Source organism: Haliaeetus leucocephalus, unplaced genomic scaffold (assembly GCF_000737465.1).
Source record: "Haliaeetus leucocephalus isolate CR32 unplaced genomic scaffold, Haliaeetus_leucocephalus-4.0 Scaffold964, whole genome shotgun sequence".
Lineage (NCBI taxonomy): Eukaryota > Metazoa > Chordata > Aves > Accipitriformes > Accipitridae > Haliaeetus > Haliaeetus leucocephalus.
Genome location: NW_010973400.1, coordinates 2,294,758 through 2,308,090, shown reverse-complemented (window position 1 = coordinate 2,308,090; position 13,333 = coordinate 2,294,758). Strand labels below are relative to the sequence as shown.

The 13,333-nt window shown below is 40.5% G+C and overlaps 1 protein-coding gene across 1 annotated transcript in view; it reads right to left on the bottom strand.

The window, feature by feature from the left end:
* The window catches only part of KLHL29 (kelch-like family member 29), a 250,799-nt gene that overhangs the window by 53,307 nt on the left and 184,159 nt on the right, over nt 1-13,333 (bottom strand). The window contains exon 7 of the mRNA XM_010584304.1: nt 5,320-5,519. Coding sequence (XP_010582606.1) covers nt 5,320-5,519 — 200 coding nt within the window. The remainder of the gene's footprint in view (nt 1-5,319; nt 5,520-13,333) is intronic.

Here is a 13,333-nt window from a genome sequence, read left to right as displayed (position 1 = left end):
CGCCCAGGTTCTGCGTTCATCAGATTTTAAACCTGCACGCTATTGATACGTGGCTTTTATTAAAATGGGATTATGACCTACTTTTTTTTTTTTTTTTTAACCTGGCATGAGATTAGGAGTTTTGGTGTTGTTTTTTCTTTTTTCCCTCTTTTTATTTTCTTTTACAGATCCAGCAATCTTGAAACTAGGTTATCTCATTTTGCATCAGTTGATTGTACTGACTGCAAGGAGCCCATTTCCTCAAGCAGACTGGAGCAGCGGCACTTTTTGCTGTCAGTAGATTTTGTCACTCAAAGACTGCCCAGAGACAGGCTGCAAACTGATAGCTATGAAGCACAAAGCTCCCAAAATTTCTTCTTTTCCCAAAAAACCCCTCCAAAACCTCTTCCAGGTTCTGTCTGTTGGCACAGTTTCATGTATACATACGGCTGTGGGTAAAATAATCATCTAACAGAGTCCAAAACTCTCATCATCGCTTGGCAAACTCTCAAGTCAGAGACAAATCTGACACTGCTCCACCTTACCCTCACAGGGTTTATAATAAAGGTAATAATGAAGTTTGACTCATTGAGCAGCCGTTTACTAGCACACGATGGAAGAGACTTGCAAGAATGAGTCTTTGCCTTCAGGGGACTGGGTCTGCCTCTATCAGGAGAGATTCCCATACCATTCCCAGCTGAGCCTGTGGTGTGGGGCGGAAAAAGCACTGGTCACGACTGGTTTCTTCTGATCTGGACAGTTTTTTCTACCTCTAACGATGCTGGGTGATTGATGCAGCCTGGTACACTGGTGTTCAAGCAGTTCTACCTTGTCCCTTTGAGCTTCGCTCCTTCCTCTTCCTCAGGAAACTGCTTGGTGGCAGACCCAAATGATGTTATCCTTGTCTGATTCAGCAAGTATCATAAGGCCATTTAGAGAGGGGTCCCAGGAAAAAGCACACTGGGGTACATTCGGGAGGTTGGTGACACACTTCTTTGCACTTCATCTCACTTTTGATGTGATAAGCACCACAGCAAGGTGGCATGTAAACTAGAGGGATTCATTGCAGGTGAGCGAGACAGAGGTTGGGGCAACAGCTATAGAACGTATGGAAAATCTCTATCCTGTGAACAGAAAAAATGCACCCTCCATTTTTCACCTCTGACTCAAAATTTGGGGGCAAGATTGATCTCTCTTGACTCCAGCTGTCTATGGTGCAACTGAGCAATCATGTTAGTATCCCCGTACACTCATAAACAAACAATTCCAAGAAGCAATCTGGTAATATTTTGGATAACGACATCAGGATGAGCATAACAGTGTCTTACCAATGCCTGTTACTCTTCACTGACTATAAAGGGAACCTATGTGACTACTTAGTTATAGACTTCTGCTATATAATATAGCCCACCCCAAGCGATTGCAATCTGGGGGCGCTTCTGGATGCCGACATGACAAAGATAGCTAAGGAACAGTTCTGCTCAATCTGCTCCTGACCCCTTTTCCTTTGGATGCCGATGTTTACAATAATTGCTGGTTTTGCCACAGTGACACTGGACTTGTAACAACACATTTTTGGGGAGTTTCACCTCACCTTGTGTCCATTTGGAACATGACTGCTGACTAGTAAGCTATTCCCAGTGCTCAAGGACAGTTCATAACAGGCTTATGAGTGGACTTTAAGGATATCAGATGTAATCTAGTAGGCTCTCACTGGTCTGAGACAGTGCTGGATAGCATATTTGTTTCTATGTATGTCACAATATTGCAGATCAGCAGCTGGTATTCTCCACTTGTGTTAGAAGTGATTTTGGAATGAGATCCTGTGCAAAGTCATCATGAGATAACCAGCCAGGCAGACTGCTAAGACTGCACTTCTGGGAGTGGGACATCTTGAGATAAAGTCAGAGATAGATGGTATGTAGGAAGGATTAGTCAGTGAGATTGCGGTAACAGTACGATGGAAGCTCAGTGGTTGATGTAAGCCTCCTCTGTGTGCATTAAGCACTGTATTTTCACTTAGAGATGCTTTCTAGATGATGACTTGGATATCACTAAAATTAGCATAAAACATGCATTTCCTCATCATACTCTGTGTACATTCTGATGGGGATCTTATTCCTCAGGTATTCCTACTAGTGTCAAAACCATGTGAGGATGGGAGATAAGTGGAAGACTTCCAGATGTATTCGTCATCCAAAAGATTTCACTTCCCCTGTGAGAGTGTTCCTCATTTCTCTCATCTCCGGATATGGTTGAAGCTTCAGTTTCTCCAGTGCTGGGCAGCGTGGTTCTCCAGCTGGATGAACAAAATATTACCCACAATACTTTCTCTCGAATTCATAAGGACCATAAAGGTCTCTTCTTTCCTCACGTGCATATGCCTGTTCATGCAGGTCTCACCACTGGTCCATTGTTCAGTTTTTCTCATAGCTCCCTCTCACACTCTTTGCAAACTTTGTCTTTGTGCCTTTTGCCCAGGAGACTAAGAAAATTCAAAGCTCCTGCTCTTTCCTTTTCTGCTCCATGAATCTAACAGGTTCCAGAAACTTCTTTACACTTAAGGAAGAATACTTTTATTTTAGCAGCAGCTGGCTGAAGTACAAGCTCAGAATTTGTTCACTCCTGCGATGGTGGTCCCTGCATCACGGACCCAAACGGTGATACTGATGAATCACCTGAAATCCGACTTGAGACATGACTGTGATGATAGTGTAAAACAAATATGAAAAAAAAAAAAAAGAGAAACCCCCTCAAGTCTTCAGCCATATGGATGGAGGAGATACCTATGATGTCCTGACCAGTTTGCAAACATTTGCCCAGTTATCATATGGCGCCTGCACGAACTTGTCAGCATCGTTGCATCAGTCAGCGCAGAACTGTTGCAATTTCTCATGGTCTAGACAAAAGCAGAGGAGACAGCATGTGGGGGAGAGAGAGAACATGGCTATAATTAGCCCAGTGAAGCTAGTTAAGAAATCTCCCATTGAAATGAAACAATTTTCCTGACACATTTGCAGCATGTTTCCACCAGAAAGTGCAAGTAGATTTGGGGTGCCTCTCCCCAGTGCTGCTGAGAGGCCCAGGACAGAGACACAAGAGCTGCCTGGACATCAACCAGTTAGGACTCTGCTGGAGCTTCATGGCCAAAAAAGGATGACCTGAATTTCCCCTGAGATGGTGCTGTGATGTGCTGAACAGACCTATTAATTTGGGGCTTTTACTTCCTTGGACCTCTTTGGACTTCCCTCCACTTCTCTCACTATTTAGATATGGGCACTGATGAGAAAGAATCACTGTTTATACTGGTAAATCCTCCAGAAACCCTGGAAAAAACCCTGTTTTTTACCATATTTTTGCTTTGTGGGGAGCAGAGGTGGCTGGGATGAAAGGAAAAAACACAGCCACAGAGAAGAAAAAATGCTTTTCCTTCAACTTTTTAGATGGCAAATGCTCTGCTATCTCTGTAGAGCAATCCAGTCACAGCTATAAATAAAAATAAGCAATTACACTCCATGAATTCTCCAAATGAGAATACAAAATTCCAGCGACTCCCCATATATCACTGAACTTATAACCAACCTACTATTTCATACCATAACATGGTTCACTGAATTCAAATATTAACTATCGGAAAAGAGAAATCTCACATTGATTTAGTGAAATAAATGTATTTTGCTTTTCTGGCTGAATCTTTAGAGATAGCGCAACTTAAACATATCTGTTCCTGGAAAGGCCCTAAGATCTAATCACTTTAAAAGGTGATGAAGGGAAGCTGGGGGAAAGCAATACCAGAGCCAGAGCCCTCACTCAAGCTGCACAACCAACACAGCAGGATTGCAAAGCATAGACTTCATTTCCCCATTACCCACTTACTTGAGAACAGGCTTTTAAACAAGTGACATATAAAAAGCTGGAAAGAAGAGAAGAATACAATACCACAGATTCTTTACTGATGCCTGCATTGTGCCAGCCTAGTCACACCACTCATCTTGCCAGCAGGTCAGCTTAGCAGTGAAAATTAACAGCAGTAAACTGGACTCATTTGAGTTTGGTTTTTTTTTTTTTAATGACTGCAACATTTTCTAAACTCTTATCTTCCAGGCTCTGTAATTCTAGATGTCAATTTTAAATGAGAACTGGCCAAGAAGAACCTAGAGTTCATGTGGGTTGAAGATATATTTGGGGTCCAGAGGGAACGACATCTTCCATACCAAGTTGAGGGAGCCTGAATAGAAACCAGATGTCCAAAAAAGATATTGGAACTTGAACATGGGAAGTAAGTCATATAAGATCAAGCTCACACTTTTTGTGTTAATAAGTTTGTGTTAATAATTTGTAAATTATTACTGTCTCATTAACTGATATTATAGCCACGTTAGTGAAGGAGTGGCATATGATACAGTCAGGAATATAAACCAACATGTGTTTCATTTGAGCACCAGTTCTGGCTCCTCTTCTGCCATGACAGAAACGGGGCTGGATGGTTCCAGTTCAGACCGGTAAAGCTTAGTTAACTCAGCTGGCCACCTTGGACTGTTTTGAAATAGTCTATATTGGAAAACATACAGAAAATGCAAGGAGCAGCACGACATGATGCTCTGGACAGGAAGAATGGGCTTTTCATGTGGCCATGAGAGGATGGCTAGGGGCACTGGTGCTGATGTTGATCCGAACACCCTTGCTCGGGCAAATGCTCCCCATGCACACAGGGCACACCAGTTACCAAGGGAGAGCACAGCAGCCTTTCATTCCCATCCAGCATTTGTGATGATACATATCCATCAGACCATAACTCTGTATGAAAGAACAAACCCCATGAACATTCAACCTGGAGTAGTTCAACCAGATCTTGTTTACAAGAACATGGGACATGTGAAAGATTTTCTCATGGATGCAAGACAATTGCAGATCCTGACTCCTCTGTGGGAGTCCACCTGCAACGCTTTCAGTGCTTGACCAAGCTGGCCTGGTGTAGCACCCAACATTTGCTGTTACAGTTATAAGCAACCTGTGCGTTACAGCCTGGTATCTGTGCAGTGATCAACCTCTGGGAAACAAAATGTCATCATACCAAGTATGAACCAAGATTCAAGAAAAAAGTCTATCCAAGATGTGAAAGCAGTTGCCACTCAAACAACAGGCTACACTTCTTTATATCATTTTCCACTGACCACCGTGTCAGCACTTTGAATTCAAATCTCAACCCAAATACTTTTTTTTAAAATTTTATTATATTTTATCTTGGGTTTCCTAATTATCTTTTAAAACTTGTTAGAAGGAAGACTTGCAAACCTTAAAATAAGATCTTAAAACCTCACTAGATGGAGTGATTCTTACCTAGAAACGAAACGCAGACTTTACAGAAAGTATGAAACTGGAACTTGCTGGCAGCTTCCAGTAGGGTTTTTGCATTGGCTGAATCTATGATCAAAGAACCTGTATAAACAAACTCCAGGAGTAATTCCAGGACATCCGCAGTGAGGTTGGACATGGCCAATTCCAGCTTCTCCCCGCTTCTGCTACTGTCTCGTGGTGACCTGGTAACAGCAGACAATTAAATTATGGACATTACACCATCCCCATTTTGTTGGTATTTATTGATTAGTGAGGGCTAGAAAATCGCTTTGCACCTCATTATATTTCTCCATTATTTTTGTTTACGGAACTGAAGAATATGAATTTTAAAATAACTGAACTTAAAAACTTTAACTGGATCTGAAAGAGAAGAGTCTTAAAGCAAGTCTTACCAAAAATCTGTTTATTTCTACTCTGCATTTTCATGCAAAAACAGTTGCAAAAGAAAAGGAAAGGAAAGGAAAGAAAGAAAAAGAAAGATGAATGAGCCAACATTAATGAAAATGAGGAACAGGATTAGCTTTCAAAGGGAAACAATACATTTTAACATCTTGGTTAACATCTCATCTTCTGTGCATAATGTAACTGTTAAGGAAAAAACACTCTCCAATTTCAAGAGAAAAGGTCATCTACTTTTTCAGAAATCCAGCACTGGAATAATTTTAAATGTCATGTGCATTTAAGGATACATTTAAAGACCTTTTCATAAATAATAATAATAATAAATATTAATTTGTTTAGCTTGAACTTCTCAGCATGTTATATTAAAGTATAGATATGACAGATATGCTATGCATATACAGACGGTCATATAAAAAATATATATATGCTTATTCTAAAAATCTATTGTTCCCTTTTAGGCACTAAAAAAAGGAAGCCCTTCATGGCAATTGCTTTGAAAACTGAATACAAGACAAGATAGACAGACAAAATGGTTAGAGCAAAGAAGGGAGAGGGGGGAAAACAACAACCAGCTCTGCCACAGGAAGCCAGCAGCCATCCTCTAGGAGTTTCATGACTGTGGCCTACGGTTTTTCCTGCATGAAGTGCTGAACAATTTGGGGATCAAAGTATCTCCTGCATTTGAAGTGTGGATTAGCGCTTGTGAAATTATTGGACAAAAAGAAAATTATACTGAATTAAAGTAAGGGCCCAGTTCTTAATGCATGGTTGGCTGATGTGTCTGCAACACTAAAGACAGGTTACACCTGAAAGACAAAAGTGATGATAAATTTGGTAACATCAAGGAGGGGAGGGGAAATCTGTTGGAGTAAGAAAATAAACTCTTTTAATGGTTAGGACCATCCAGCACCTTCTCAAAGAAACATGAACTTCTCCTAGTCACTGGACAGTCAACGTCTGCTCGCTCCAATTCTGCTAGAGTACTTGCAAAAGCCATTGCACGATTGACACAAAACCGGCATACGATGCTGCGTGACTTATACGGACTGGCCAAAGCATCACTACTCACAGGCAATGCCAGCTTTAAGCACGAGCAAGAGCACTACCAACCTTTTGGATTCACAAAGCTGCCTAGAAAGGTGATGGTCAGACCTCTACTACCATAATGGAGGAAAAATAAACAACATACAAGGTTCAGTTTTCTTCCCTCATGACACCCCACCCCACCCACCCCAATAACCCCTAAAATCATTTGGGGAAATGCTTAAAACTTGCAGTGGATGCTTTGTCACTGGTCTTCCATTAACTAGCCCTGTTCAAATCAAGGGCACAGCTTTAATTCATACAAGTCTTTGCAGGATCAAAGTTTTGAAGAGTTTTCATTTTTCCACTAAATATTTAGATGGTGTCTATTACCACAGTGGAGGAGCTGCTAGCAGTCCTTAATTTCATATGCTTCTCTAAGGTAGCGAACAACAGTTACTCCCATTCACAAAAGGAAACAGGCACAAGGAGACAAAATCACTTGCCTATGATCATAGAGAAAGTCAGGGGCAAAGCAAGGAACTAAACCCCTTTTTTTAATTCTAAATATTGGACTATCCCTTTGCATGGGAATACAGATGGGTTACATCCTATTCCACAAGCAGATTGGTAAGAATACATACTGATCACGATACCTGTGGTACCCCTACATGCACAGATGTGTACACTACCCTGAATCCTTATGCTTTATCACACCACAATATTCTTTCTGAACTCTTGCATATGGATTCAATTTTGCACTCAAGGCAGAAAACCTCAGATGTCAAAACAGAAGAGCTGCCATTTCCTAGATCCTCAAGAGGATGTCACAAAATGTTATTTTTTTTCTTTCTTGCACTCACATACCAATAACATGCCTCGTATCTGATTTATCTCCAGTTGTGCACACATCCGGTGCTGCACCGTGGGCTATCAAAATGCCTCCTGATACCAATGTAATTCTTGCTGAATTGTTTCCAGAAGCGGTTTGTACCTGACAGCGAGTTCATATTCACGTGGGCTGGTTAATAAGGACGTTGCCTAAAATTTAAGTGAGATTTGGAGGTACCCAGCAAGCGACAGAATTGGGCTCTTTGCACTGTGGGAAGCCCCATCGTAAGCAATTATTTATTTAATGCCACTAATTGCACTGTGCTGGCGATGGCTACGGGAATGACTGTGAATGACCCATTGGGAATCGCATGCTCTCACCCAGCATGGAGACCAGGAGGCACAAAGGAAAGGATGATGTGACACCAATGTCAGCGTAGACACATACCCATGTTAGCAACAACTGCAAGCTGCTATTTTTCAGAATAATTAAGTAATAATCTCTTTTACTTTGTAATACACCACGCAATAAACTGCTGCTGCAATTGATTAAATGCCAAAGAAAAGCTAAGGTGTTTAATCAATCACCAGAGCCACTTACGGCAAGTATAATACAAAGCTGCAGAGATTATTGATATTACACAATGAGCCAGAAATGGGAAAGAAAATTATCCCTATTCCTTCCTCTGCGATGCCTTGACTGTGTTGTGCTGCTTTGCTTGCTCTTTCTAAGCAACGAGCACTTCAGCTCCACGTTTAGCTGGACCAAATAGTGAGCGCAGGCTTGGTTCAGCCTGCACAGGGAAATCACAGCTACCGTGGTTTCCATGCTAGGGATCTCGCTTGGTACGGGCTGGAGACTGGACAGGGAATTGGTTGAAGCACTTCCTAATGGATCAAAAATGAGCATTTGAAGGAAGAGAAGAAAAGAATGTGGGGAAGCAGACTGATGTGACTGAAGTAGGAAATTCCACAGATTTCTTCTCGGAATGATTTCAATGAATCAGGTTGTGGCATTCCCCTCCAAGCATGACTAAAGCTTTCTGTGTTCCTTGTTTTCACACGTATTAGAATATCAATATGCTCTGTGTGGTTATACTTCATCTATTTGCGATGGAGCCTTCTCTCAGCTGCTCTAGAGGAACTGCAATGAAGTGGCTAAAGCTGTATTACAAAAATAGAATTTAGTCCTGTAAATGCATATGCAGTGCATTGGGGAAAATCTGTATGGATGTATACAGCTGTGCCCCAAATATCTCATCCTGTACCACATTAGGAGGAGTTTTGTCAGTGGCATTGGTAGATGCAAACATTTAGAAAAGTCTGCTCTCAGAAAAGCACTGACTTCTTGCCTTAAGAGCTGGGAAAAGACACAGCTCTATCTGGTACGTACACTCTTGTTCACCCACTCCTGGCACAAACAGGGGGTATTCTGGGGCTGGAGCGTCTGCCTGCTTCGTGTTTCAGTCTCACTTGAAGCCAGGCAATGTACACTTATCGTCCGTGGACATCATTAAATGTGGCACACTCTGCTATTTGCCCTGCGAACTCTAAAGTTTAAACAGAATGATGTCATTTTATTGGCCTTGTAATCATTGCTCATATTATAAAGGTCACACATTTCACATTGTGGCAGAAAATCAATAGCTCTCCCAACAGCCTCTGGGGGAAAATGTTTTGCTTCTGAAGAATAATATATAATAAACAATTTTAGTCCTTACTTTATCATGGCTGTAATCTTGGAGAATAGCTACAGTAAAAATCTGGCAAAGGCTGATATATAAACTCATTAAAATTGGGAAGTGATTTAGAACAGGACTTTTAAAAAGATTTATCTTGAGCTAAACAGCAAAGAGGTTTGTTTAGGTCTGCATTTAAACAAGCTCCAAGAGCTCTTTAACAGCTTAATTTTATGGTTGCTGTTGGGGAATTCTTTCAGATTTACAAATCATGTATTTCTCCAGCAAGGTGATAGACCTGAGCAATGTTCAAGCAGAACTGAACCTGCAGATAAGCAGGAAGCACAGATACACTCTGAATGGGTAAGGGGGGAGTTACTGAAAAATATTTTGTATTGTCTGGAATAATTAGGTCTAACAAAATAAAGCCAAGGCCTTTGAACATACTCTGGCTACTTATCCTTCAACTTAATTACTTAAACTAGAGAAGACAAAGGCACAGGGAACCTTTTAAAGCAAAAGATGGCTCGACTACGCTCTCAAATAACAAATCAAAATTGGTGTCCCTTTCTGTTAACTAATATATAGAAAAGAGCTAAAACGTTTAAATACTGATAGCAGGAAAAGTAACCCTAAAACCTCATCTGTAAGACTTAGGAGTGGAACTGACAAAAGGAAAAGTAGAGAACTTTACATTTTTGGTATTAATTTGTCCTTGAAAATAATTTCCATACATATAATACACACAGACAAGAATCAGCACTAGTGTTTTCATGCTTAGTAGTGATGCAACTGAGTTTTCTGCATCTTGAGTTATAAATATGTTTATCTATGCATTTTCCTTGCATTATTCGTATCAACACATTCACGTAAGAGAACGTAACTGTGATTCAGTTCAAAACATTTAATAGTGAGATGCCTTGATTTGCAAAGCCACATTTAGAGTCTGGCTAAAGTAGCTGTGTAAGTGAAACACCACTAGCGCATCAATTTGTCAATTTATGGACAGTGCTACTGCCTCCAATTCAGGCTTCCCTTGTGGTTTGGATATGCTGCCTTTAACCGGCTTGCGACATTATTTTGACTGACTAATGGTTTGGCTACAGCCCCACTCAATTTTAGATCAAATACGAAAAGCTACCTATACCCAGTACAGATGCCAGCCAACTCTGTGTTTACAAGCTATAGTCACAAAGTCAAAACAAATTCTGGATGTTCAAAATGGAGCCATCTGCACGGAATAAACATGAAAAATGTGAAACACTTTATGTAAATGTACGTTACTGCCTAGGAACAGTTGGTTCAGCTTCCTCCCAGGCTGCCTGGCTGGGAACAGGAGGACTGACAGAGTTTGTGACACCTATTTATATTCGAAGCCATATGACTCACTGTGCCATAGATTCAAAGGTATGATGTATATTTAAGCTTTGTGCTCCAAAAGGGCACTGAAATAAATGATTATCTTTTAAAATAAAGACATATTCAGAATTATCATTTGTGATCTTTCCCTGAACACACGGGACTTATGTGTGCCTTTTTCTTTCTGCCCCTCCGGGGTCCATCACTTCTGCTTGTGAACAGAGAGCCTACCACCATTACCTGCTTCTCCCAGCAGGAGACAACGGCAAAGAGCTAGCTCCATAATATAGCCTCAATTTTGTTCATACTACACTCAGAATTTATTTTTAAGAAATAGGAAAACATACCAATTTTGGTAGTGTAATAAAAAAAAATTGCTATCTTTGACTATCTATTGCTCAGGATCTCACACAACTCAGGAATCTGAATATTCTCCACTAAAAGCACATGTTTGAGCTAACAGGAGGCTATGGGACTGCCGACACACAGGTAGGAGCTCCAGCTCCACCCTGGACTGAAGCATCTGAAGCCCATATTTTGGGGTTGGTCCCTCCCTGCATGGACCAAAGCAACGGCCTGTCCCACTGGCCAGTTGCCTGCTGGCCTCTTCACCTCGTGCCCTCCCAGGATCTGCCCCATCAGCTCAACATGCTGATCTTGCTGGCTTGCTTTCATAATTAGGAACATAAATGTTTACCCTACAGTAATTGTGTTCCCATTCCACTAGAGCAAAATATTTGCTACCGAGATAGACGGGACAAAAAAAAAAAAAATCAAACCAAATTGCTTTGCTCCCTGGACAGTGTTTTGGTCTCCAGAAAACAAGAAATCCAACATTTTTATGTAAGATGAAGCACTTAAATGAAGAGAAACTACTTCTTTTTATCTCTGTCAAATTATTTTGATTACCAAAGAAAGGACTCCAGGCTGGGATAGGCAGCTTCTCATGAGGCTTAAGAGTCTGTTAGCTGTGTCCTCATTAGAAACTCCCGTTCAAGTCTATACAATTTAGACTGAACATCTTGCTTACTGTGGAACATAATCCTTAAAGCATTGAAACTCCAGGCAAAGAAGAGAGTGCAATGTTGCTGCACCTTAACTGTCCACTATTTGACTTTTCATCATCTTCAGAGTTATTAATGGTTCAAAACCCACGTGTCTATTTATCTTGGGAGAAGCAACAAAGAAACTTCATTATATTATAGCCAACCTTCAGTTACGAACAGAACAGACACGGCACTCTACATGGAAAGTCGTATTTTGTACCGAAGACCTTGATTTATCATAATTACACGCTCATGAAGTATAAAAGCATAGATGCCCAAACATACTAACATACATTTCCACGACACACGCACCAAGATGCATGTGCATACTGAGGTAACAGGTTATTTTCTGAGTTATTCAAGTTTATGCAGCTGCAAGGTAATCAATCATGTAAATGATGACAGGAAGGGACATTTATAGAGCAACATCATTGCAATATGTATGTTATAAGGCACTGAATGTTCTATTAAATAGGATTTAAAAAAAAATAAATTACACCCTAGCATCGCTTTTCCTTTGGAATTATTTTATCAGCTCAAAATGTATTAACTTGCAAATCTCTGCCTTTGTTATACTATCTTGTAGATAAATATTATCTTTGAGCCTCAGCCACTATCCATCTGTCTCATGAGAGAAGAAAACATATACTGTAATGGCGCTATTGTATGATTACGATAAAGAACTAGTAAAATCACAAGATTAAATAAATTACATTGTTTAAACACAGGCTTGCAAATTTGTCATGAAAATTTACCTGACCAACAAATCCATTTGCTCACTTTTTACCAGGATGTTGATACAAATAATGTTCCTTGTTCCAGGCAAACAAAATTTGGCAAGACTAGTGTAACTTATTAGGGTCAAACGCTGCCAGTTTGCACCTGCTCTATCAGAAGAAAATCAAGAAAATTAATGGCTGTGAGCTCGGGCATACACTAGCAGCTCCTGCTAATTCACCATCACAGAAATGATCATTAGAAACCAAGTCGAGCAACGGGATTAACAGCAAATGCTTTTGTTCACGGACAACATGGCCAGAATAAAATAAAACAAACAAAAGAGCCACGTCTCCTACATACCCTTAATGCTATTCACCGACGGAACACAATCTAATTGCTCGGTCAAGACTATTTCTAAAGGCGCAGGATCAGCGGCAGCCTGTAACGCTATAGTGTCGGAGATCACAGTCGGAGGCACAAATCTGCCTCCCTGCTGAGATTTAAGAAAGAAGATGACGAGTTTGAAGATGCTGGCTTAAATGACTAGCAAGTGAATGAAGAAGTGAATAGTGAGTGCCCTTGGAAGAACAGCATTTCGACCTATACTTTTGCTAGGGACTGAGAATAAGCTGAATCTCACATGGTACTAGTGGAGAAGTTAAAAAAATGGGACAACTTATTAACAGTGCAGGATCTAACTTGTTTGCAAGTATCTCTGGCAGCCTAATTCAGCAAATATGTGGCAAAATGTCCTGGGGTGAGAGCTACTATTTGTTAACGGTAAATAAAAGATGCAAGCAAGTTTTGGTGGATTATATGGGAAGGAAGATTAAAAATAAAATGACAGAATAAAAAATTTATTCTCACCAGACTTAAAGCTCAGCCCCTTAACCAACTCCTATCTGATTTGTTTTAATGATATTTATTACACTATCA